Source organism: Pleurodeles waltl, chromosome 9 (assembly GCF_031143425.1).
Source record: "Pleurodeles waltl isolate 20211129_DDA chromosome 9, aPleWal1.hap1.20221129, whole genome shotgun sequence".
Lineage (NCBI taxonomy): Eukaryota > Metazoa > Chordata > Amphibia > Caudata > Salamandridae > Pleurodeles > Pleurodeles waltl.
In genome coordinates, this window is record NC_090448.1 from 1,070,267,453 (window position 1) to 1,070,295,437 (window position 27,985).

At 41.8% G+C, this 27,985-nt stretch overlaps 1 protein-coding gene across 4 annotated transcripts in view; it reads left to right on the top strand.

The window, feature by feature from the left end:
- MDGA2 (MAM domain containing glycosylphosphatidylinositol anchor 2) overlaps positions 1 to 27,985 on the top strand; it is a 1,412,234-nt gene that overhangs the window by 1,324,646 nt on the left and 59,603 nt on the right. For 2 of the 4 annotated variants that reach the window (XM_069208709.1, XM_069208707.1), the window contains exon 13: positions 7,439 to 7,504. The exons of the other annotated variants lie outside the window; for them this stretch is intronic. In XM_069208709.1, the coding sequence (XP_069064810.1) occupies positions 7,439 to 7,504 (66 nt within the window). The remainder of the gene's footprint in view (positions 1 to 7,438; positions 7,505 to 27,985) is intronic. 4 annotated transcript variants of the gene reach the window in all.

Sequence of the window (27,985 nt, forward strand, 5' to 3'; positions counted from 1 at the left end):
ACACTGTGATCTAAGTTTATTTGTGGGGGTGCTTGGATTCCCTGAATTTTATTTGTACAACCCGGTTTTGATGACGCATTATGCCATGTGATGGTTTTCATGGTGCTTTCACAAACACATTTTATGGTGCAATCACCACTACAGGGTGAATGAAAACACTTTACAGAATCTATGACCATATCCCAGATGATCTATTATAAAGGCCTCCACATTGACCTAACGTAATACCCATTATGCTTTGGGCATGGAATCAAATTGGCATGGAATCAAATTGCCTCCAGTTTGAACACCTCTGGTTACTTTGTTCCTGATTGGGGCCTGTGGAAGTCTTCTGGGGTCAACGTTGCTTTTTAATGCAAACCTTGAAGTTCTGACAGGCATATGGACTGTTAGTAGTCCACTTATATGCCTCACAGAACATGATCAGCAACTGCTAGAATGTGTTTTAAGGCATATGGCAACCAACAAGGCCTCAATTAACCTATCATATAATATCTGTTAACATGTCCTTTAATTAAAATATCAATTTGAGCAAGGCGATTAGGATTCAAGCGTGCAAGTTTACTGCAACATAACACATTTTGTGTTAAAAATTGCACTTGATGATGACAAACCGCAGAAAGTTATTTATAAATATCAACAAATATGCAAAAGTTATCATCTTCATTTCCCACTCTAGGTCATTGGAGCATTTATGCATCTTACTTCTTGCTAGAGTAAACTGTGAAAGACGGTTCACCAAGTTTGAATGTTGATTTGTCTGAAGTACCATCTTAATTATATCCAGCCACATTTAGCAGATATTTTTATATGGTGTCATTTTAGCTAGATGTGTTAGCCACAAAATTCATCAAATTCAGAATTAAATGGGCCAGTAAGCAACTCTGTATCACTCATTCATTTCATCTAAGTATAGACGTGTTATCTGTTCTCCCTCCACATCTCACAGAAGCAAGGGGGTGACAAATAGGTAGCAGAAGGCTTCTTGATATTAAATAATGTCAATATTCTAGCAAGGTCTGCAAATAGAGCACTGTGGACATTCTGTTGGATGCTGATAGTTGCTGTTTCAACTCCTTTCAAACATTGCAACCACCAATTTTGTTGAGTCCTGGGCACAAAGCAAATTTATTTTGGAACAATACATTTTGTCTGCAAGCCCATTTCCTGGCCCTGATTAGGACAAACTTCAGAAATATCTTCACTTGGATCTCAAGAAATGACACTGAGCTGTGTGAGTTCTTGATAAACCTGCTGTCATATTCTCATAGAATTAGTTAATGCTGTTGAGCAGGTTTATACTTCTTCATGGTGGCCATGGATAAAGTAGTGTTTTCAGTGCAAAGGTGTAGCATCTTCACAGCAGCTTACTTGTTCAAGTTATTTAGGGCTTACTGTTAAGGCTGGGATCTGGTTAATACTGGTTCTGCTTCTTTCCTACAAGCGTAAGGCATGTTTCAAGATCTTGCCTTACTGTTGCAAGATTTAGAAATGGCAACACGGTCTTTGTATCATGTTGGTTGAAGGACACTCCATTGGTAGATTAGGTTCACAGCCAATATATGAGCTTGGTCGGAGTTCCAGCAATGTCAAAATAAATGACCCAACAGAGGTAAACGAGTGTGAAAGCATATTATTGCGAGCACTTGGAAGTACTATCAACTGACTCAATGAAACATGTAATTTATCACCAGAATTCATCCAGAGTTGACCTCTTAACGCTTACTTTATGCTCTTTGCAAAACATTGTGAAAGGACTTAGAATTCTCTTTCTCTACTGGACTGAAGAGAGTAGAGAAATCACTATGCACTTGTTAATCCTTCTGAAAACGAGGCAACATTCAGATAAATTTTTGAAAGTACAATGCCTGTGTATATGAAATTGGGTGATTAGTTGTGCAGGATGTGAGGCCTGTGTAGTTAATAAATACACAATTCCCTCCTACTAGGAATGACGTACTCCATTGCTGGACTTTCTGACAGTAGCGAACCAGAGCAGTCCAAGGCCTACTCAGGGGAGATGCTGTGGGCTAGCAATCACCATGACCTGGCTCACAATAATAACACTCAATAAATGATTGTCCAGTAAGTGCTTCATCTTTAGAAAAAGGACTTAAATTTATTACACACATACTTCTAAATACTATGCATTAATTTACAAATATATATATAAGGGACATTGAAAATGCCTAGGTGGCAGTGTGAAGTCACATTGGCCCTTGAAGAGTCAGGATGCGCAAAACCAAATTGCCCCCCCATCTATACCAGATAATACATCACAGTATGGGGTGGTGTATCGCTTTAGATAAAACAGGCCTTTTTGCTTTATCAAGAGTTCCCCATATTACAACAGCAACAAACCACATGTTAAAAACACTGCAGTGATGAATAATAACCATGGGTAAATATAATTATTGTCAATAAAGCAGATCAGCCTTCATCAGTAATCACTGTCCTTTTTTTTCTTGTTCCACAAAGAGCCACTTAGCTTTTACCTTTATGTTCCTGTTGTCTGAGGGGTGCCCGGCCCCGCCCTGCACCCTGCATGCCCTCCTGCACAGCACAGGGAGCCCACTCCTTGCTTCCCAGCCTGGCTCCCATCATGGGTAGCATCTCCTCTGCTGCCTGCAGATGCTGGCAACTCTGCTCCCATGCCCACTCTGAGCAGGGAGTTCTTCTTCCAGGGTGGCTGCCCAATCCCTTCAGCATGGGTATGGGAAGCAGGAATCAGGATCACACAGCTGGGGGCCTGGAGTTGGAATGCTTGAGTTGGGATCCCAGCCCCTTTTCCTTCTCTTGTGGGAGCACGATGGCGATTCCCCACTGTTTTTGTCAACCCCGTGGAGATGGGGCCCAGAGGCAAAAGTAGAAATGGAGAGTGGACCCTACACAAACCTTGTTCCTCTAATTAAATAATTCTCATGCTGACCTCTGTGCCCTGGCTCACCCAGGGTGTAATGGAAAGGTGATGCGACAGAGCCCCATTTGCTTCCTTTTTGGTAAAAGGTCTCCAGCCTTTAAATGGCTATAACGTTGGCCCCGTTGGACCAATATTGATGATTTAGAGCTCATTTTACACCTGTGGCAAGCTCTAACCAGTAGCAGTTTTAGCAGACCTTCTCACCTCCAGAGTGGTGTAATCTACAGGGGCCTGGTTCCGCTGGCTCCCTTCACCAGTTTTTCTCCTAGCCTTTGTCTCTGGGTGCAGAAATACAATTCTATCCCCCAATTCTTCATCAGGGTGTGTAAGAGGGCCAGCCTCACTGGTCAACTGGGGGAAGAGTCTCTGGTCTATTTGGGCATTCGGGGGTTCACATTCCAATTGTCCATGACTGTTGCAGTCCCTTTTAAAAGGGGGTGGAAGGTTCTAAAAGCCAAGTACCCCCGACCAATCGTAGGGTGTCACATCACCTCTCCACTCCTATCTTAACCTCCCTGCATAGCATGCTGGGACAGTTCAAGACGGCATCATCCAGGTGGTCGCATTTGCTCTTGGGGCCTTATCTCTGCCACTCGCTGACAGCACTACCAGGGCCTTTCCCCCAACACTTCAAAGAGGAGCCACCTCTTGTGTTGGCTCTAGTTGTCTGGGCTCCCTCCTTTGTTCAGTGGGCCTGGACTGTCCCTATCCCTGGTACAGTGTGACAAGTAATTAACAGATGCAGATTTTTATTCCTCCACATCCTGCTCGAAAGCTGAGGGAAGTGTTGTTAATTATCCTTTTGTATGTGGAGGTCTTTATTCACGCGCCTGGAGAGAGATGTAATTAACTTTGCCGAACAGGGTGATAAATGGCCTGGACTCTGATCTTGATCTGAGTCGGAGAAATATGACAATTCTGGATGACCCATATGTGGTACAGGTACTTTCATGAACTCTCACTTTTGATTTGTTGCTCATTTTGATATGTCACTGGACTTTGGAGGCCTATGGGAAGCAAAAATGCACTTTAAGGCAGTTTATCTGCTATGTGTATAATAAAGAATCACTGCAGGCAAAACAGTAAACCACAATGATTTTCCCTGTAAATGTACATTAATATTATAAGACCTACTGGAGGTCAATATTTAATCCCGAAAGGTCCCCTCTGTACCAAGCTGCTTCTGCACAGTTAGTGGGCTGCGCACATCAGTTATCTCATACGTGCAGTCCTCACATGTGTGTACATGCATGTGTTCATGCGTGACCAGCAAAGTGCCCATTACCGTTGTTGCATTGGAGCTGTCTCATTGCAATAGACAAACACTGGCAGAAAACGTGCAGTCCATCTAGTATGCAGTTACCATGGATGAGATACATGTAGTGAGACCCACCCACAGTAAAAAGTCCAAAACTGGGTGATCCAAAAAGCAAAACAATCTGGCGTGTTAAATGGGCGGAACACATTTTGCAACACTGTGAATCTGAAGGGCCCTCTTCCATTTCACCTTCCATTGCTCAGAAAAGGAAGCTAAAGATTATTATTATCCTGCACCCTTAGTCCTCCCAGGTTGTTTAATTTTGGTGAGTTGTATTCAAGCAGCTAAAGATAAAATCTATTTGTTTTTGTATTGGGCTTATTCCTGACCAATGCTGCTCAAATCCATTATCTGAAAAATAAACCCCTGCGTCTTATTACTTCTGCAATATCTGTTGGTGTTTTTTATGCAGATCATAACTTTTACCCACCAATGCTCCTACTCCCCATGTCCTTATTGTTTTTGCTGAAGGGCTGTAGCTATCAATAGTGTTGTAGGTGAAGTGGCACTGGCTCCTAGGAAGGTCAGTTGCTCACTTCGCCTCAGATTGTTGCTGTTTTCACTATCAAAGTGGGGTGGGGTCAATTTCCTTGCTTGCATTTCAGTGACCCTTGCTACCTCACTGTGTTGCTACTAGATGTCTTCAGTGCTCTTTTGCAACCACTTTTTTTATGATCTACTTCTGCTGGTCCTTGATGTCAAGAGAGAGCTGAAGATTCCAAGATTTACAAAGAAATGGCAATCTTCAGCTCTGTCCCATTGCTGGTGCACTTGTGGCTGCCTAGCACCAAAGCAGGCACCCTTGTGCTGTGCGGCAAGGGTGCCTGCATTGCAGGCACCGAAATTATTTAATGTGTAGGCAAAGTAGGCAACTGCCAAGGACCCCCACCTTCGAAAGGGATGCCGGTGGAAGTGAATTTTCTCTTTATTTGACCTCTTAGTGTCTTATTTTTCCATCTAAACCTCTGTCCCTTTGTGTCTTGATCTCTCTGTGACTTTGGCTTTCTACTCAGTGCCATTTGAAAAAATTAACGGGGTCCTGAGCAAGGCATATTTCACCTGTTTTTGTGTGACCCTGTTAAACATTAACATATAATGTAGTGATGTTTGGCTTCATGCTAGCTTAAATTAGCAAGAAATCGGTAACACAATTTGAATTTGTTCCATACAGGGACCCCCAATATGTCCTACCCAGGCCCCCAAAATCTGTAAAATGACACTAACAGGCAGATTTGAAATTGTATAGAAAGGAATTCATACCTGCACAAAAACATCCAAAAAGGTGTTTTACTTTTTCTATACGTGATGCAAAAGGTATCACATGTAGAAACAGGAAATAACAGTAAGAAATAAACATATTTCTCCTTGTTATGCATCTCTGTGGTAGGCATACAGATTTCAAGCATTTCCACAGCATTAAATCCATGGGTGGATACAGGGGAGTGTCCATGCTCCACCCATGGAGCGCCTGCCACTAAGAAATGTAACTCAATGCAGCACTGCTAACGATGCCCTAGTATATGTGCTCTTACCCCTACCCTAAAACATGTCAAAATTGACAAAACCCTAACTGGGACATTTAACTTTCCTATAAGGTCATAGTATATGGGTCCCAAAGCAAGCTACACAAGCCCTTTCCGGTGGCTTCTGCCGGATTGAGTCTTGGCCCTCAAGTGCTATTCCTGACGTCCTGGGACCACTGGCTGTGTCTAACTAGACTTCCCATAACAATTGTGACAACCTGGGACTTAGAAACATTTTGAACTTGAAGACATCCGGAGGAGAGCAACAAACATGCCCCTTTTGTCTATGTTGAAATTTCTAAATGCTTTACGCATTCTCTTAAGTTATGCCTTTCTGCTTCGTGCTATGGCTAACAGAAGTTGAGCTCAGGTATGCATTTTTACCTTTGCCTGGACCTAACAAAATAGTGATCTTATAACTTTTGGTAAACTATCATCCATCCCAATTAATAATTCATTTCATTTTCTTCCATTGAGTAGTTCTGCTGTAGTACTGCTCATGTGCTACAACAAGCAGTTTGTGAATGGGCCCAAATTAGGTGTTTGCTTTGGGAGTGTAAGAGTTTATTTATAGTTGGGCCTGTGTAGAGAGATACCATGAAAATATACCTGTGCGTTATAATCATCATAGTTATCCTTATCCCAAGTGATGTAAACATGTTTATAAATCAGGTCATCCTAAGGTGAAATGTGCAAGTCAGGTTATATAAATTTAATTATTTTTCTGAGAAGACATGTTGAAAACCTTTGCAGCACAACATAGTTTTTTTTTCTCCATTTTTCCAATTTTCAGTGTATGGAGCATGCATAATTAGACTGAAATTTAACACTAAAACAAATATGCATGTCACCTTTTATCACACAAAATGTTATAGTACTGCAAGTCAAAATTACAGTCGAACAAACAATTTTTGAATAAAACAAAGAATTCACTTTAGGAACTGGTAACATAAGTTATTTCCGGACCGTCAAAACAGCATGTATGATAAAGGTTAACATTAAATTAACATTTCACACGCCCATGGATGTTCAAGGCTCTGCAGGAAGCAATTTTTTAAAATTGGCACCACCATACAAATTGTAGTGTTCAAGAAAAAGAAAATTCTGTAATATTTGCGTGTTCGACGCTGACTTTAATTCTATTTTTCCACTACAAGCTTACAAAAGAGGCACTAGATATGCATTCCCAGTTGAGCAGGACATCTTTTCTAAAAGTGTTTCATTTTCCACAGTAGACATTGTGCCACTCCTGTTGTGCTTCCCTATCAGTGGGGTGCACAGGTGTATTTACACTTGATGAAAGACCATCAGTGTCAATCATGAATCTTAAACACAGCAAAATTGGTGTCAGTTTCTCTGCAGACCAAGAACCATTTTGCCCACACTGTTATTCAGCGGAATTCTGAATTCCACTGTATAAACGTGTCCTCTCTGCTCAAATACGTGAACTGGGAAATGTAGTTAGTTCCACGTGTCTGCTTCTGTCCAACGTTTCCATTTTAAAGAATGATTAATTCAGTTGAATTTACAGACATGGGTGGGGAAGTTGTGCATTCCCATCCCCATTGCTTCAGTGACATGGACATCAGAAAATTCAAAACTGTAGTGGGAAAATAAAATTAAACCATTGGCCAAACGTGAAAATTACAGAATGGTTCTCTTTTTTATTCTTTTTAGTGGTGCCAGGCTCAAGAGTGATGTCTGCAATAACAAAGAATTCCACTGGAGGGCAGCATTCGAGGGGTAAGTTCTGCATCATGACTGCCAAAAGGGTCTTTCTTCTCCCACACACTGCCATGTAACAACCATGTATGTGATTCTGAAACTTTACATTTCGCTTAGGACTAGACATTTATTCCAAAATTTTCAGAAACAAAGACTTTATCACCTTTGAGCCTTTAATACCCACAAAAAGTATGCCAGGGGATTCTATTTCAGTATTTCTAGGAAATGTAAAACACTAAGAATTACCAGAGTCCTTCAGCCTCAGTTATGGCAGTGCTAGATATCATGGAGTATTCACATGCAAAGCGTGCATGCATGATAATTTATCTGCATTTGCAGCATCAGAATCTTCCTTCAAACTGGTACATGAATGTCCAGAAACTCTAGCAATCTCCAAGTGTGTCTGCAGTGTATGGGCTGCAGACAGCAGAGCTGAAAATACAAGACAGTAATTCCTTATTCGTGTTTCAAAGCTTTGATGTTAAGGTATGTGCTGTTGGCAGGACAGGACCAATACAGAAAATAGGCTTGGTGTGAGAAAACAGGGCTGATTGCAGAGGCCCCCTAACTTTATGCCCCCATTTTCCACTTTATGCTGGTGTTTTCCTGACTCTGATGGTGCCCTGGGTACTGCTAACCAGTCCCAGGGCCTGTGCTCTGTGTAAAATCAATATGCAAATTAGGCTAATTATAATTGGCTAAGTTAACCTACCTATAAGTCCCTAGTATATGGTAGGGCATGTAGGTTTAGGGACCACAGCATAGGTAGTGCACCCATGGGTGCACTGCTGAGGTGCCCAGTGTCATTTTAAAGGCAGGCCTGCCTTGCTGGCTGCTTTTAAATTAAAGTTATATGCAAATTCGACTTTGGAATTAAAAGTAGTTCCAAAGTCTTAAACTACCTTATTTTTACATATAGGTCACCCCTAAGGTGTGCCCTATGTGCCCCTAGGGCTGGGTGCCATGTAACTATAAGCAGGGACTTTCTAAAAATAGTTTTATAAGCCCTGGTGAGGTAAAAACAGCCAAATTCGTTTTTCCCTCATTGTAGTAAATGGCCTTCATAGGCTAGAATGGGGAGACTTTGTTTTAAATTTTAAAGTCTCCTTAAAAGATGCATACCAAGAATTTGGTATCAAATTAATTGTTGTAATAAATCCCACAACTTCCAGTTGTTGGATTTAATATAACTTGTTCAGGTAAAAAGTTTTAGACTTTACCTAAAAAATTGCCAATTTCAGCCCTGCATTGTTTTTGCTGCTGTGCTCTGATTGGCCAGCCTGCAGCAGCTTAGCCAAGCTACCTTGATGAGGTGTGAAGTGGCCTGGCTTCACACAAAGGAATGTGCTTGTGGGAGAGAATCTCCCCTCAGCAGATGGTGAGGCAGGAAGGGGGAGGGCTGCCAAACTGGTCTTCAAAGGCAGAGAAAGACATTTGGAGCAACCATTAACACCCCCACATCCTGCAACCCCAGACAACTAGGTGCCCCCTTGATTAGATTAGGAGAGGGCAGGAGAGGGGTGTGTTTATGATTTTTAGCCACACCAGTGGGTGGGCTCAGCCAGATGTAACCTCCAAAAATCAGATTCAGCCATGTTGGATTTTTAGAGAATGTTGCCTTCTGGGATGGATTTTTGCCACACTTCCCAGGAAGTGATCATCACAGGGGGACGACCCTGTACCTGATTGGAGAACCAGGACCCCCCTGCTTTTCACCCAGGAGCAAGGATAAAACTGGCAGACCTGCACCCACACCTCAGATCCCCACCAGAATTCAACAAGAAAAGAACTAAAGGAGAAGAAGGACTGCCCTGCTGGACCCCTGGCCTGCACCTGGAACCTGCACTCAGAATGACTGCACCAGCTGCACACTTGGGCTTCACCACAAGAAGGACTTTGCCTGGCTTCAACTGGTTCAAGGAGGGACTCCCTGTTTGCTACAGGTGAAAAATTGCTATCCAGAGTCCCCTGCACCAACTTCTGAAGAAAGTGACCAGCTGACCACTGTCCAGTGGCCAAAAAGGAGTTTGCGCCAGGTGCATTCTGGGAGTGGTAGTCCGCACCCCCCAAGGACCATCTCAGAACTTCTGGACCCTTGGGGTGAGCTGTTGACCCCAAAAGAACCTTAAAAGAACATCTGGGTGAAGCCCCAGAAGATTGGAGAAGATTTGAGAATTTTTGTAAAAAAGCTCCATAGAGGGACCGACCCGGCGCGGAAATTCTAGCCGGCTTGGCTCCAGCGCGACCCGGCCTGATTTGGTGGTTCGTACCGGTAAAGAAAAATCTCCGAAAAAGAGACTAAGGCCCAGATGTAGCAAAGGGTTTGCGCCTCGCAAACGGCGAAAATCGCCGTTTGCGAGGCGCAAAAGCCTCTTTGCTATTCAGAAATGCACATTGCGAGTCGGTACCGACTCGCAATATGCATTTCAGAATCGCAAATAGGAAGGGGTGTTCCCTTCCTTTTTGCGAGTCTGAGTGGTATGCAATACCATTTGCGACCGCGTCTGCGGTCGCAAATGGTATCGCAGTTACCATCCACTTCAAGTGGATGGTAACCCACTCGCAAATTGGAAGGGGTCCCCATGGGACCCCTTCCACTTTGTGAATGGACCCAAAAATATTTTTTCAGGGCAGGGAGTGGTCCCAGGGATCACTCCCTGCCCTGAAAAAATACTGAAACTAAAGGTTTCGTTTTTTTTTTTAAGTGCAGCTGGTTTTCCTTTAAGGAAAACGGGCTACACTTAAAAAAAAAAAAACTGCTTTATTGAAAGCAGTCACGAACATGGAGGTCTGCTGACGACAGCAGGCCTCCACGTTTGCGAGTGCCTATACTCGCTATGGGGCCGCAATTTGCGACCCACCTCATGAATATTCATGAGGTGGGTCATTGCGACCCCATAGCGAGTTGCAGTCGGTGTCTGAGACACCGTACTGCATACCAATTTGCGAGGTGCAAATTGCGAGTCGCATGGACTCGCACTTTGCACCTCGCAAATTTTTAAGTTGCTACATCTGGCCCTAAGTCCGAAGGTAAAAAGTTGACCGGGACCTCCCAGCCATCGTATCCGAGAAGGGCTCCATGGACGTCGGATCAAGATCCAGGCTTACCCCGGTCGAAGGATTTTCACCTTGAAAAAACAACTAAGTCCGAAGGTAAAAATCTCCACCGAGGAATCCAGCTTCGCGTATCCGGAGAAGGGCTCCAGGAGGTCGGATAGGACTGGCAGGTTCGTCCCGCTGAAGAAAATCTTCAAAATAAAGACTAAGTCAGAAGGTAACTTTTTAACCGAGGCCTCCCGCGACCTGTAGCCGAGCAGGGCTCCATCGCGGTCGGCCTGAAACTTTGACTTTGCCCCAGTCGAGGTGCAACCAGATGACCCGATTGGCGCTTTTTGTTTCTAAGCGCTAGAAAAATAATAATTCTTAAAAAATTCATATCTCCGGTTCCCTTTATCCGATTTTATTCGTTTTGGTGTCATTTTAAAGATACAAATATAAACTATTTTTATAAATTGGTTTTGGATTTTTAAACTGTTTCCTGTGTTTTATTTAATTACTGTTTTGTGATATTTGAATGCTTTACACACTGTCTCCTAAGTTAAGCCTTGACGCTCGTTGCCAAGCTACCAAGGGTTGAGCTGGGGTTAATTTACTGAGACCTAACTGGACCGAAGTGGAGGTTAGTGGCTTGTTGCTAGGTGTAGGTACCTACCTGCCCTTACCAATAACCCATTTTCCAACACTTGGGCACCAAGATAAAAGTGGCTCCCATAAGTGAATTAGAAGACTAAAAAAGTGGCCCATCTTTGCACATTTTTGCAGTTTTGAACTTGTAAAAACATGCCGTATAATTGTTTTGTAAGGTGTGGAAAACTGCATGGATTTGAGTTTGCTGCAGAAAATGATTGTTTTAATGTCAAAAATATCAACAGCAAAAACCTGATCAGTAGACTATAAAATAGGCTCACAAACAGCCCCAAAGCTGCCCAGATATTGGTCTTTTAGTCCAGTGCGTCAGGTACTTACCTAAATGCCCTATCAGCTGGTCCAATCCTGGCTGTAGACGGGAAAACAGAAGTGCACGGAGACTTTTTTGTACCAGCACAGCACAAAGAATGGGCTCATTATATAACCTTTTTTTCAGATTGTCTCTATTTTTGAAGTGAGTGATGTGATTTTGGTTTTTGGGTTGTAGGTGGAATTGTGGAATTTTTACAATTTAACTTCCGTGATTGGAATTGAGATTAGCTTTCATATTGCGTGGGGCACATAAACTGGTGTTTGATCTTGACTCTGCTTGACATTTATTTGAAATAGACGTCTAATTCACTTCAAAAGAGTGTTTCATTTTTGGAACTCTTAGCCCACAGATAAATCAAGCAAAAGAGCACAAAGGTGACTTGTAGGGTAAAATTCATACCAAGCTAATAGAAATAATCACTTCTGGAAAAAATAGTACCCAGAAAATTCCAGACACTGTAATGTATTCTTGCAGCAATAGGAAATTCACTTTCAGAGATGATTTAATTTCTTCCTTCATGTATTATATTAGTTAGCATGTGGCAATATTCCCACCATTGCTTTTTGTTTTCATTGAGTCATTTATTTTGTATATTTCATAGTCGAGATCTGTACAGAATGTATTGTTGATGATTTTAAATATGGTCAATTCACCAGGAGAAGTTCTATTTGCATAGTCCTCTTCTTCATGTCAATAGAGGAAAATCTCCAGCAGGAATATTCCTGCTTTTACAATACATATAGCGACAGCTCCTCTGTTAGGGCAGAGGAGTGTCGCCCCCTGCCAGCAGCAGAAGCTGAAAAACCTTTAACAAACGTTTGTTTATTGTTTGTGAAATGGGCCCGGCCATCGGGGTGATGAGCAGTAAGAGGAGTGCACTGTGCACTCCCCTCAGTGCGCATGTATGTTTGGCCGGCTGTCTCCGGACGACAAAATACACATGTGCAGTAGGGTCTCTCTAGCCCAGCAACACCGTCGCTGGGCTGGAGAGAGCCTGCACAGGCTCCCAGTCTGCCTGGGAGCACCCTGGCTGGGCACTCCCAGCCAATCCTAATGCTGCCCTGAGAAGCATCAGGATTGGCTGCAGGGCAGGCTGGGAGCCTGTGTCTGCAGCCTGGAGCGATGATGAGGGAAAGAGGAGCAGAGCGGCGGCAATGAAGGAGGTAATTTTTTTATTTTGTATTTGTGTTTCTGTATAGAATTTTACCCCCAACAAAAAACCCAACCCCCCGCACACTGCACCCACCCCGCCCTTTGTGAGCGAAGTGAACCGCGATAAATGTGCCTAGGCAAGCTGTGTGCTCAGTTCTCCTCTTTCAGGATTAAGTTTACAATATTATAATCATTCTACGTAGAGACTTGTTTACTGAGGTATTTCTATTCAGAGGTGCTTCCTATTCTTGACATAGGTGTGTACTTCTGAATTTCACACAGTTTTTCAGCTAAAAGGGCCTTGTGATTCAACCTGCTAGTGTCTCAACCCTACTGGAGCATATTTTGCACTTAACAATTTATTATAAAGTACTAATGCGTCATAAAATAATTGCGGATTAGCTTTGGGGCAAAATTCAACATAAACCGAGGACAAATGCACTGCATTTCTAACGCCGGCACATATGAAAAGAACAGTCTAAAAATACTCTGCAAGTAGATTCCAAAGCGTTGATATCTGAATTGGAAGGGTTCCTTCAAGAAATAAATGGTTTGAGACACAAGGGCACAGGCATTATTCTAAAGCAAATTTATGGAGGTAGAACTCCACTCTGTTGTGGGCAACAAATTAGTGATTTATGAGTGATTTATAGTTCAAAATTATTATAACTGGATTAGAATAGGGTTAAAAAAATGATTTGTTCTAGTCAGCACTGCTAATCTTAGCATGTAGCAACTGAGTTAATTTCTCAGTATGCTACATGTCATATGTGGAAGTGGAAGTTAAATAATTATGATTGTCAGTGACAAGTCAGATATGACTATGTAATACAACAAGAACAACAGGTAAAGGTAGTGGTAAGCCAATTTTAGTAGAAAACTCAAAGGTTCATACACTTACAATTATCCAGAATTGAAGGTTGAAAAGAATGGAAACTATCGAACTGCAGGGTTTTCTATAGCAAATCCATGTTACATACAAGCCAAAGTGGATTGTATGACACCAAGGAAGCACTAACTCTTTAAGGTGCCTGTGAAACAGGCCTAAACTACAAATAGACTGAAAGGCTATACAAAGAGTGTGCGCAAGATTGCCATATTATTCTCAGACATTATTTTCAGAGCTGTACGTTGATATTAGTTGTGCGAACAAAGCAGCGAACTGAACATTTTTTGCACTCTAATACCTGCATTCTACTTATGTTGATTAGAGCTACAAGGCTATCTTGTCTCAAACAAATCAAATTTAAAAGAAAATAGAAACACTACATTTGCCTGTCTTCCATGTTCCCACGTAATGTGTTATGAGAAACTGTGTAGGAGTTTTCCATCCCCTCCCTATAAAGAATAATTGGAGGAGAAAGTATAAGGGGATGTGAGCATTTTGAAGGGAGAGGCAGGAGGAAGGAGTCCTAGGTGGGACATGCCAAAGTTTATCTATCTGACAGCAGATCTGATTGCTTTATGAGGCATGAGGAGATCCTTCCATGGCTTAGCATAGTAATAATTAGGGAGTTCTAATAACTAGTGAGCCAATACAACAAACATTAGCCAAAGAAAACATATGTAGATATAAGGTAGCAAACTAAACTAATCAAAGAGGGGGAACAAGGGACATGTGATGCAATAGTCTTCTGGTTTATCTAATGTTTGTTTTGTTTAATACTATGGCTGCTGAGATTACCATAATGATTACCATCATTCTGATACACAAGAATTATGGTATAATAAATAACTGTATGTTGTAAAATACCAACAACTAGTGGCTCAGTTTAGGATTCAGCTGTAAATGAGAGTTAGTGGTATCTGATTTTTTTAACTTTCCTTATCTAAATAATCATAATGTGTACAGAGGAGTAAGAAATATCTGCCAGTTCTCTTGTTCTCTGAAATGCTCTGCTATATTATGCTTTGCTATGTATTACTCCTCTTGAGACTTAGGAGTGATCACATACAATGAGCATGGGAATTCACTAAGCTACTTGTGTATTGCAATGTATGATGTCCTAAAATGTTTAAGAACAACAATAGTGGTATGTTATCATTGGCAGTGGTAAATCATTGTTTTTCAGTGCAAATTTACATAAATATGTTGTTTTTGTCAGGAAGAATAACATGATTCCTTAAAGTCTCTAAAATAACTACATTATACAACAAAAGATCAATAACAGCCCAATAATACAGCTTAATAACAATACAAACAAAAACACTGTAATTATACACAATAGTACACAGTGACAATGCAACCACATGACAACACAAAACCAATATAGTTCACCGCCATCACAAAATAACAAAATGCAACACAAACACAATACAATAACAGCATAAAACAACACGATATTGCAACAGCACGTCATAAAATCATAAGATACCTGTTCCAAGACAATAACAGCCTACAACACACTACAGAAACAAGAGAACAACTTAACACAAAAACACATCACAAAAAAAAGGGAATGTCTCAATACGGAACAGCAACATAAGCAATGGCAATATCCTTCTTAAAACAACACTATAGTTACTTTACATTTATTTATTAGCAATATTTGTATATCACATATTTGTAGATCCCATATCTAAAGAAATTAGCAAAAGAACTGAGGTGCAAAAAATGAAACCACATAACAAACTTTATGCAACTTATTGTCGGGGTCAAAACAGTCTTTGAAGCAGAGTTGGATAGATGAGTTTCAATATTTTCTGAAAGAGAGCAGGTCGGACTGTGCCAGAGATGTGGTACTTGACAGGAGGCTTGGATTTGTGCACAAAATAGCAGCATACTCTGACAACAACACCAAAAGTCACTACCAGCAATTTAATACTAGTGATTTTAGATCTTTTTTGTTATTGTTTTGCATTTATTTTGTTGTGTTCCTTTTTTGTCAGTGTATTATAGTGTGATTGTTGGTGGTATACTTTGTTCCTGGTATTTAATGTTATTAATTGTTTAGTTGGTATGCTACCATGTTTTTCTACTATTGTCTTGTGTGTTGGATTGCATTGGTGGGTTTTTGTGTTAAATATTGTGTTGTTGTCTCGGTGTGGTGCATTGTATTGTGTTGTTGTGTTGTCAATGTGATGTGTTGGTGAACTGTTATTTTATTTTTGTGTCTGTGCTGTGTTAAGCTGTTGTTTGTGATTGCATTGACATGTTCTGTAGGGTCGATGTGTTTTGTTGTACTTTTGTTCAGCTGGTGGTTTTGTCGTATTATGATGGGAAATGCCCCAAGTTGGGCGGTAGAAGACATAGGGACTGATTTAAAGTTTGACGGGGGTTACTCCTTCACAAACGTGAGAGGATATCCAGTCCGTTGTATTACAATAACATTATTTCCAATGGAAATTAGAATACAGCGGACGGGATATCCTTTATGTTTCAGGTCCAGAATATAATTGGTGGTGCACTAAGGAATGTACCCCTAATAAGTGCAGGCTCTCTGCCATTTCCTTATTTAACATTCATATGGATATATGCCAGAATGGCCGGTACAGAAATATCGTCTGACTTAATATTTAAAAAGTATAATCGTGTTGCTTTCAGATTTTGAATTCGGAATTCAAATGGGAAGATATGATTTTAAACAATATTTAAGACACAATATTAAGGATATTCTAGTGCCACAACATCAAGATGTGTTCCTTTGTGGTACAAACTATCAACTATGTTAGTAGCATGGCATGCAGAAACATTCCTTAACCTAATGTCTTACGGGCATGTCTAAAAGATGAACAAATATCTGAATTTGTGAAAAGTTAAGAAAATTCATATTTAACTTTGGTTTGCTCTCAAGCATGCTAAGTAAACCACCAATTACTAACCTGAAATATGTTATTTTGCGCGTGTGCATTAGCCCATAAATTAGTATCTAATCATTATCTAGCTAATCTTTTAAACTGACCTTAATAAAAGAAATGTTTTATATATATACCTAAAACGTATTTATCTCATGTATATGGATCCTGTTTTCGAATATTACCTTCCAAAAATTCATACCTATGTCTTAATTATAACGTGTATCCCAATGAATACTGGTAAATTATGCTCATTAGAAAGAGATTGGGGAGAGTTGTTGGAAGCAAGCGTTCTTGTGACTAGCAGCTTGGTAATTATCATAATACATGCCTTTCATTTATTTTCAAGCAGTTCGTTTTGAAATCATCTTGGATAATTCGTGTTTGGGTCACACTGAGTTGTAGCCAGCATGATCAGAGTAAACAGAGAGAGGGAGCACGCTGATGAAAGCATCCATCTCCCAACTAATTTAACTTCCAGGTGCACCTGTCTGTCTGAGCTCACTAATGAATCCAGCTGACTTACTGCACACCTGCCTGATTGGTACTTGTGCTCCAGGGCATAATCAGGCATTTGGACTGAAGCGTTACCACCCAGAACGAGCATTTTATTTCCCACTGCTTTTCTAAATTCAAGGGTTCCACGGCAAAGATATCATAAGTGGAAATCATAAATGACACCCAGCTTTGTTCAGAGAGTTGGAAGCGTCCATTTTTCAGTCGGGGGGAGGGTTGCTCAGGTGCAAGCATTTATGCGTGTGTTTGTGTTTGCATGCACTGGCATGCGTCTGTGTGTCTGGATCCACTTACAGTATGGTGCCAACAAAGCAAACTTTCTTCGCTTCTTTCATCCCTCCAACCGATTGCTAAGCTATTCTTTCTCTTATTTACATTTGCTATTCCAGCTGTATAACATTTACCAAGAGCAATGCTATTTTCCAAAGCAAGTTGCCGAAATTTCTTCTCTAATTCGAACCACTTGTTTATCACTCACATCAATCACGTACCTCCATTTTCAAATATTTGTGACCCTAAACTTTTTTCCTATCTACCCCATTTTGCTAACAAAACTTTGTATGTTTTACCACTTCTTCATTTTTGGATATCTGTATGTGACATTTAGGCAGGCAGTGGGTCCTTGGTTGCTCATGATCAGGTTTAGTTAGGACCTGGCCTGGCAATTTGGGATGCTCTGTTCTGATTGGAGCAGGGTCTAGACTGATGTGCATATGGTTGGGACAGAACTGAGGTGGCAGGGTGGGCAAAACAACAATGGGTTGGAATGGTGTCCTGATTAATTGCCAGTGGTTAGGCTTATTGCAAGCATTCTTCCCATCACATTTTGTGTGTTTGAACTGTCTTAACCACCATTTAAAATGCTTTCTTGACCCATACACACCTCCTATCAAATGAAACCATATCATATAAGGAATTTATCCAGCACAGCATATTACCCACAGTCATCCAAGCATTAAGTGCTACTGTTCCAATCCCACAAATATTTAGTGTTTTCCTAAATGGTAGAGTATCTGTGAGGAAATTGCACCAGCCATGTAGTTCCCCATTCTCATCTTCCCTTGAATGCCTTCTTGCCTTAATGCGAAACCTCTCCTGGGCCAACTTCAATCCAGACTCTTAATAATTTGAGAGGAGCTCACCTTATTTCCATTTTGAATTCTGCCACCTTGTCTCTTCATTACATAAACTTACATTTCCTAGGTTTATCTACATCATTCAATGCCTTTGACACATTTATCTATCTCACTATTTTATCATCTCATTTTGTTTATGGGCTTTTGTATTCCTCGTATTTTTCTAATCACATCTAATTTCATTAATATCACTCATGGTATTCACCAATGCTCCTCCCTTTTGGGATACAATTAGCTATTTTTAAAGTGTGCTACCTCACTGATCTTAATGTTCTATTCTTTAGTACTGGCCTTTCGCATCTGTTGGAGCTGACTTTTTCTAAAGGGTCACCTCAGATTTTTACCTTCCACTGCCTTCCTTTGCTAAACCCGTTTATTGGCTTTTTGGACTGTCTGCACTGTTCCCCCAGCTAACCAGTGGTAAAGTACTTGTGGTATCTCCCCAAAACATTGCACAACTAGCCTATAACTGATTAAAACATTAATTTTACCTGCACATTCCTAGTACATGTTACTACCTGCACCCGGGACCTGTAAATTAAAAGCTACTAGTGGGTTGCAGCACTCATTGTGCCATCCACTAAAGTAACATTTCAAAACATGTCTCGTGCCTGCCATTAGACACTGTAGTGCAGGTTTAAACTGGCATTTCATACTGGCAAAATACAACTCTTGCCAGGACCAAACATACCTGTTTAATGTTTTAAGTCACCCCGGTCAGGCCCTAAAGGCTCGTGGGACGTGGCTCTTAGTGTTTAAAAAGTAGAACGTGGGTGTTCAGATTTTACATGTCCTGACAGTGAAAAACTCGAAACAGTCAATTTTTACTGTTGTAGGGGATATCTCTCCCATAGACTGACACTAGCTAACTTTATAATCTTTAATAAGTACTAACTTGAGACCGGGATCAGATAGAGAAGTTATGTTTACACTTACATTAATTGTAATTTTAAATCTTCTTTAAGTATGAAGTCAGGTTTTAAGTTGCAATTTTAAAACTGACACTTTTGAAAAGTTGGCATTTTCCTTCCCAAACCAAATGTGCCTTTCTGCCTGTGCCTGGGGTCAAATAACTGTAATAGCTCTTGAAGGGTGTTTTCTATATGACTTCCAGACGGGGAGATAAAACAGGCCTAGGTGTGAGTAGAAAGTTTCTTCCTGACAGAATGGTTGGGGAGGAGTTGTGCCCTGCCCTGATTACGCTTAAAAGGACACTGTCTGTAGCACACACTGACGAACCTGACACTAAGCCTGCCCTTGCCTTTGATACCCTAAACACTCTGGAGCCAAACCCAGGGGAAGGGGAAGCACTAACCAGAAACAGTTTTGAAGGTAGGCCAGGGAATTCCTCGCACAAAGGCTAATACCAGGTAAACATGTGGCATCTTCAGAACTACTCATCGGAAAACTCCAGGACCTGTGGAAGATTCAGAAGAAGGACTGCGCTGTTGTCTGAGGAAGATTTACTGTTCTGCTGACTGAAGAAAGAAGATTGGACCTGCTTTCCTTGAACCCCAAGCTACCCAGGATGACTCCAAAGGTCAGGTGGCTGGCCTCCTGTATGAGCTTCAGGGACACAACAAGCTTTCAGAGGCCACTTCTGCTTTACAGTTGACCAGACCCACTGGACCTGACCTGATCCCCTCTGCTAGCCTCTGTTAGAATGAGTCCTGACCCTCCAAGTGCTCCTCCAGGTCTGGGACACATGTCTGGAATCAGAGTGCACTTCTTCCTACCTAAACTAAAGGTTCAGTCAGATCCAGGACGAAAGCCTGCAAGCCTCACCTGAACTAACGCCAAATGATGCAAAGACTTGCAGAGCCACACCGCATAGATTACATTGAAAATCTGCACCAGTTCTGACACAGTGCAATGCCAAGCTCCACAGAGTCATCCAGCTCATACCTGAAGGATTCAACGGATCCAACACTGAGTGATATGAAGCCCTACAAAGTCTCACCACCCAGCTGAATGATTCATTGGATCCAACGTCAGGTGACGCAAAGCAGTGCAGCTGAAAGCTTCACCAGAACCAGTTTCAAGTAGTGTCAAGCCTCGCAGAGCTATGCCTTGCAGATTTTGCATCAAGGAGAACAGGTACAATTTCATGCGAGCCTAACCTGGCCCTGTATCTGGCCTGCTCTCCATCGCAGTCAACCTGAATCTGAGACTTTGTCCTGGTCCAGTGCAACCAGATACTCACACAGGGGTGGCTTCTGGTGTAGGTGAGCTGGAACCAAGGCCCAGGGTGCCAATTTTCAAAGGGGCTCACAGAGCTTTGTGTATTAAGGCCCTCTAGACAGAAGTGACCCTCTTACTTGACTCCAATAATTGAGAGTGAACTGCTTTAATTCTTTTTACTTGCTGCAAATGTAGTTTTACACCCCATTAGCCCCCTTCCTTCAACTCCCAACTCCCTTTCGCCCCCTGCCGATGCACACCAACACCACCATTCACACTACAAACAACTTGTCACTAGCATGATTGAGCTATGCTGTGAGAGAATCGAAATATTTTGGGTAGGTGACAAGATGTTTGTGCTCAGAGGTCAGTTACTGCTTTGATGTGTGAATGACTTGTTAACACAAAATGGTCCACCTGCTACCCTATTTTAGTCACCAGCTGAAGAGAGGGAATCAAATGTATGCCCCCTCAGGGTGCTTTCCTAGCAAGGGCCCCTCCGTACCCACACTTGATGCATCACGCCTCTGGGCACTATGCTTACCTAAAACTTTACAATTTATAACTCTGGTTCTACTGATTTGATTTTTACTGTTAAGATGTAGTGGTAGTGTTGTGTTTTCACCTCATTACTGCTTATGTGGTGTATAAATACTTTACATATTGCCTCTAAGTTACGCCTGATTGCTTTGGGACACCTACCAGAGGGTTAATAAAATGTTAATTTATTGACTTTTGTGCTTCACCCTGACAAAGATTGTGTTTATTATTTGAGTCAAGGATCCACCCCTCTCAACTAATGCCCCAATTTCTTACAACCTTTATATTGGTCACTTTCAAAACATTTTCTCCTTCACTCTTCAGTGCTATTGTCTCTAATAATTTGTCACTGCCAGCTCTTTATTCGTATTCATAGCATATGAATTCCTACTGTTCTTACCTATATTCCACTGCCTTCCACCTTACTATCTCCAACTTTACCTTTGATTTTGTTGATTTGAATATAGCCTGCTGACTATCTTTACATTTCTGTTTTTTCATCTTTTCTGAGAAAGCACAATTGCTTTGAACAAGCAGGTAAGGGCTATTTACTTTAAAAAATATGCAACCATGGATATTCAGAGACATAAGTAATCTCACAACCTTGTTAATTGCCATGGGACTTCCTTTCTATTAACTGTTACAGAATACAAAAGAATATGAAAGTTAACATGAATGTTCGCCGTGGGCTTGGACCTTGGTATGATTTCCCACCAACTATGTTGCATAGAACACAAGTCAGTATATTTACCCAATTTTAGGGCTACATTTAAAGTTTGACAGACTAGATACTCAGTTGAAATGTGGCAGAATTTCGTCGACAGCATTACGAATGCCAAAGTCTAACATACACTTGTAATATGGTGGATGGGACACCCACTACATTTGTGATGGAGTAGCATGTCTGCCAAACTTTAAGTAAAAACCTTCGATTTTTTTAACCTTAAATGCCACAGATGCAAAATGCTAAAGCAGTCTCCCTATATTGGGTACGTTGTCATTGAACTTCTGAACAAAAGCTCGGAGCAACGCAACACTGGAATTCATAGTCACTGCTGGGATTAATTTGTTGTCCCACCCAGAACCCTAAACTTATGTTCCAGCTTATTCTTTTATGGTTCTCAGGTGTAATCAGGGTGAAAGGCTGGGGACTGTAGCCAATAAGAACTCCATAGGGTCTGATAGCTCTTTTAGGTGGTACCCTGGTAGTTTCAAGCTTTAATAGGAAAGGTTCATAGTGGGTAGAGCTGGCAATCATCAGACAGAGAGGATAAACTTGCCTTGTGAATGTTATGTGCTCTTTTCCCAGTCCACCAGAAGAAAAAGTGAAAGAGTCGCAATTCTTACTGATGCAGGCAAAATCATTGCTTATCTCTACCCCAGTTCCAAGGTACTTAAGAAAGATTTCTAAGGTTCTGGTGTATCTCCAGTCAGAGCTCTCAGAACACATACGTCACCAAAGGTGCTTACTTCATACCACAGAGAGTTTAGAGGGATACCTACTAGCCACACCATTCAAAGTAATATCTATCTGCTCACACCACTGTTGAGTATGCATTCTTCACAGGCAGGCCAAGCAGTTATTTTGTTTCTTTTGATGTTTTTCTCCAGGAGTAGCGATGAGCTGGTGCCGGGTAGCCATTATCATTCAGCACACTATTGAGTGAATGGTGACTCCAACGGGCCCAATCAATATGAATTCCCACCAAAACAAATCCTCTTTTAATTAAATTAATTTGTCAATTGACTGTGTTCCTTTCCAAGTCCCTCTTTTGCAGATGTCAGAAGTCTGGCTCTAATCTCAGGCGTTCAAGGTACGAACTCTCTGAGATGAACACCAATGGAATTAAAGAATCATTTACTCTTCCTGACATGAACTGATTTCCTAATTGTATGAGCAGGTATGATTGTCTAATAGGATTCACCGGATGAAAGGCTTCTTTCATTTGCTCCTCTCTCTGGCATCTGTGTCAACAGACAGGCTTTTGCTCTAGTCCTATTGAATGCCATCTGTTCCTGTCGAATTCCAGATAGGGAAAGCCGGATAAGTATTCATTGATTTCCTCACAACTCTCTTCTTGCGTTAAGAAGTTGGTCTAATGTTTCTTAACAGAACACATTTTACACCTAATATGAATAAAAGCTACAGTCACTAAATGGAAGGGGAACCCAGCAGTACTGGTTTATTACTTCTTGGCTTTCAGGTAAGATAAAGTATTAATTTTCAATGTTGCCTGTCCGTTACAGGTATAAAAATCCAGTTTCACCAATACTAGATTTTTCATAAACAGTAGAAAAACAACGTTTAAGCAAGTGTCTTACTAAATTTAAAATGAATAACTGTTTATTATATAAATTCATAATCAATCTTTTTTGTGAAAGGACCCGATTATCTATACAGTGACAAACAAAATACAGTAGTTTTTTGTTGTTGGAACACACTTTCTTTAATATTTAGCTTATCCTTCTTTTTTATACATTTACTATCCAAATCTACTGGCCTACCTGGAATACCTATGAGTACTCCAGCTATTGTGAAAAGTATTTTTTTCTTCCTGTAGAGCACATTTCTCTGATATGTCTTACTGCAGTGGTTTAAACACCAACTACACAGGCCACAGTGATACCTCGAGCCATACCTCTTTAGTCATTAATATGGGTAGTGTAAACATAACCTCCTGTCCATAAGCGACATTTAAATTCTACACCACTGGCACAATTTCTACCCCTGCTTCCCTTGGTCTAACTGCAAACTTAAATATGCCAATTGTGACCTCATTTTATAGAAACTGAATACTCCCATTAGCCACTTTCTTTGTTCCACATCTAACAGGGATAAGCTCACGTTTTAACACTGACATTGTACAACAAGAGGATGGTTTATAAACTTTGGGTGTTGCAATCCCTTACTTCCTCACCCTCAGTTAACAAGGTAGGATCCTACGGTCCCAAACTGAAGGAACTGAACAAGCCTGAATTTTAGTATAGGAAGTATGCCAAACCATTCCTTTCTCAGTCCAGGTCTCACTCACAGTAGCACAGGTAGCCATAGCAGAAGCCAGGATGCAACTCTTCCGGTTCCTCTGGGTAAATCATGGTGCATTATGTGCCACCAGCGGGATGAAGGAAATTTGATTTTAGACATAGGTTCATAGGAAACTGCTATTGTACCTAGTAAAGGACTAGTCCTCTGGTGGACTTTTAGTCCATGGATGTTTGTGATGCGTCAAGGAAATTTGGAGGGCATCAGGCTCAAATGTATGGTCTGCACAGATGGCGTCTAGAATTCGTGTTGTCTCTTTCAGACTCAGGGGTGCATGTTAATGCTAGAGTATGTCTCTGAAGCTCAATTTAGCAGAATATCTGGCCAAGAAAGCCACTGTTCCATCCAGCATGTGGAAATGGTTTACATTCCATTGTCGCCATATTCTTCTAAGTCACAGAAAGGTTCAGATTTATTGTAGGTGACAGATTTGAACAAGTGAATTGAATTGAAGATAGTGACTCTTCTGTACATTATACTAGTGATTCACCCTGGAGATTTTCTCATGTAGTTGGATGTGCAGGACACATACCTCCTTGATCTGCTGAACTAGTGTTAATGGAGATCTGTCTGATCCACATTGTGTTATCTCCACTTTCAGTTGGTTGTAATTCCATTTGGTACAAAGATGGTTCCGTGGGTGTTCAAAAAGTTCTTGACCCTCTTGACAAGGTCTTTGCGTCTTGATGGAAATCATGTATTTTCTTACCTAGATGACTGTTAACATGGGAACCATTCTGGTTGGTTATGCAGTGAGCCTTAAAGGTGAACGACCTTCATAGGTTGTTGGTGAACTAGAGGACATTTCATTTCCCTCCTTCTCAGCCACTCAACTTCTTTGAGGCTCTGCACAAAACGTTTGTGGGAAAGGTGTTACTTCTGAATGTTGGGGTTTTACCATTGCAGGCAGTTCTGATATCCCTGCTCCAATTCCACTCTCCTGTAGTTGAGACCTGGCTGCAGGTAAAGAGTCAAAGGGCGTCAATGTTGCTTCTGGTGGTAGGACCATATTATAGGAAGATGGCCTGGTGTGTGGTGGGTACCTAAGGCACTTACACCTTATACCAGGTATCCCTTGTTAGTGTAGTGTAGGCAGTGTCTAGAAGACAGGCTCTCGAGAGGAAGCTGTGGGTGAGCAGTTAAGGCTTATCTAGGAGACATGCAAAGTTCATGCAATACCACTGTAGTCACACAGCACTTACACACATGAAAGAAAACACTTAGAGTTACAAAAATAAAGGTACTTTAGTGACACAATACCAAAAATCCTAGAGAGGACGTAAGTAACACACTAGATATGTACACTAGTAATCACAAAGAGGCATAAATAGCAATAGAAAACAGTGCAATAGCAATAGACAATAGTGACCCTAGAGGGAGCCCAACCATATAATAACAAAATGGAAGGCGAACGCAGGACCCCAACCTAGGTAAGTGGAATCTGTAGAGGGGAACTGGAAGAACTAGGAAACCCCAAAGGTAAGTAGCACAGTGTCCCCCCCAGCAACCAGAGAGAAAGGAGTAAGTTACTGGATTTTCCCCAAACCACCGAAAGGTCTGAAAATGAAGATAATGCAACACCCAGACAAGACTGCAGGAAACAAGCAGTGGATTCCTGAAGAGGAAGACCTGAAAAAGAAGAGGATCAAGTCCAGAAGTCACAGGAGTGGCCCGTGGTGGAAGAAGCCCCTACCCACCCAACTGTGGTTGCAGGAGTCGGTCGACTGTAGGACGAAGAAGGTCAGCAATGCAGCCCTGGAGCCAGAGAAGAGTTCCTGGAGGATGCAGTCGACATCCCATGCCGGATGGAAGATTGCAGTCTGTCTGTGGCTTGGAAAAGCCACTAACAAGCCTTGGCAAAGACAAGAGGAGGACTCAACCCATGGGGGGCAGTCTCAGCGGACCCTCAGCAATGCATAGAGCCCACAGAAGAAAAGGCAGCCCCCACAGGAGACCCACTGGACAAGGACCCAGGAGTCGCAGAGGAGCCCATGCAGCACAATTGAATAAGGGTCCCACATCACAGGAGAAGCACACAGAGGGCTGTGCATCGAATTATACTTCCAATACTGGCAACAGTATTGTGGTATGATTCCGACCTGTTTAATACTAAACATGCGTAGGTTCAGAGTTACCATTATGGAGCTGGACATAGGTAGTGACCTATGTCCAGTACACGCGTAAAATGGCGTCCTCGCACTCACGAAGTCTATGAAAATGGAGGCTGGGGTTCGTGCCTCACACACAGGTACTTGCACCCTGTCCTCTCGGCTAGCAGGGCCTACCATAGGGGTGACTTACAGTGACCTGGTGCAGTGAAAGGGTGCCTGCACCCTTTCACGCAGGCTGCAGTGGCAGACCTGCAGATAGAGTTTGCATGGGCTCCCCACGGTTGTCATAATAGATGCTGCAGCCCATGGGGGACCCCTGGTGCACCAATGCCCTGGGTACCTGGGTACCATATACTAGGGACTTATAAAAAGGTACCAGTATGCCAAATGTAGGGTGTGTGTGGTCCAGGCAACCAAATTTAAAGGGAGAGAGCATAGTCACTGGGGTCCTGGTTAGCAGGATCTCAGTGAACACAGTGACAACAGGCAAAAAGTGGGGCGTAACCTTGCCAGAAATAGGGTACTTTCCTACACATATCACCACCCAAAACTCCTTTCTCCTATCTCCTTAGTCAGTGGAACCCAACTTCAGGTCTCTTCACATTGTTTCTACTAGTACATGTTCATCATCACCCCATATTACTCTGGAGGCTTCAAATGACCAATTTTATATAGAAGATCACATCAACACCTGTCTTTCAGTGGTCTTTGTGGCCAACATCAGTGCAACACAGTGCAGTCATGATGGGGTCCTTTGAAAGTTTTTGGATGGAATATATATATTTATTCCTTCTGTTGGAGATGTTGAATGGCACTTGGCCTGGTCAGTAAAGTTTCTCCCTTATCCTCTGCTCCTGGGATGTAGTGGTGCACAGAGAAATATGGATCTCAGAGAGGATCCTATCAGTTGAGTGTTCCAGTGTTCTCAACACTACTACATTTCGAGAAAGGCATTTCATGGCCTGTGCAGGAGGTTTGGGATCCATCTTTAGCTCTTTTTAATTTCCTGGCATAGTAGATTGGTGTGATGCTTCAGCTGCCGATTCCTTGGTCCTCTGCAATGTGGTCGATGCTCTGCAGCTCTGCAGCTGATGGGTTTTCTATATGCATTTCCCCCTGTAGCTCTCCATCCTCAGGAATTACAAACATTTGCAATGGGGAGGGTAGAGATACTACTGCTGGGTTCTTGGTGTGTTTCTTGTATATGGTGTTCCCTACTGCTTAATCTGATTGTGAGCGTCCTTCCAGTTCTGGCTCTCAATCCATCGAAGCTTCAGTTCTGGTGCTGTTCCATTCTCAGTTGGTGCGGTGGAATTTGGAGATTGAAAGGTTATTGCCACGGCATATGGGTCTCAGGCAGGTAAGGCTGTCTAGATTTCTCACAACAACAATTAAGGCAAACTTACAATCATATCTGGATTTCTTTCCAGGGTTGATACATTTCTAAATGCTTGCAGCCACTATCCTGTCTTCCCTTTGGAGTTTGGATTTTTTTCTTCGATGGTGTCAATATGGACTGACTGTGCTCACTTTAAGGATCCAGTGGGTGAATGTTCTGGTCTTTGAAGATCCTTTGGTGACACTGAGTTCTAGTCTGTAGACTCCTCAAAATATTTTCATTACTGAATGCTCCTAGAATACTGTTGCTTTGAATTTTCCTATGATGTTGAGAGGTTTGCAGAACCCTCTGTTTGAACCATTGAAAAACATCTTCGTGAACCTTTTTGTCTTGTAAACTGGTGTTTTTGGTGCCAATCCCATCCCTACGTCGTCAATGGGATTTTAGGTCGGTGATTCTCACTGATATTTTTTCTGGGCCGCACAGATTCTTTGGTTCGCCTTTTCGCCTGAAAGAGTTTGTGGTGCTCCCAAGAGTCACTAAAGGCATAACTGGGGGGCTTTGAGGGATATGGATGATTGCATATGTGAGCATGAACCTTTCGAGTCTGCTCCTAACTATTGGCTTTGGACTCAGCATTTGGGCTTTTGATGTGACTAAGTCTC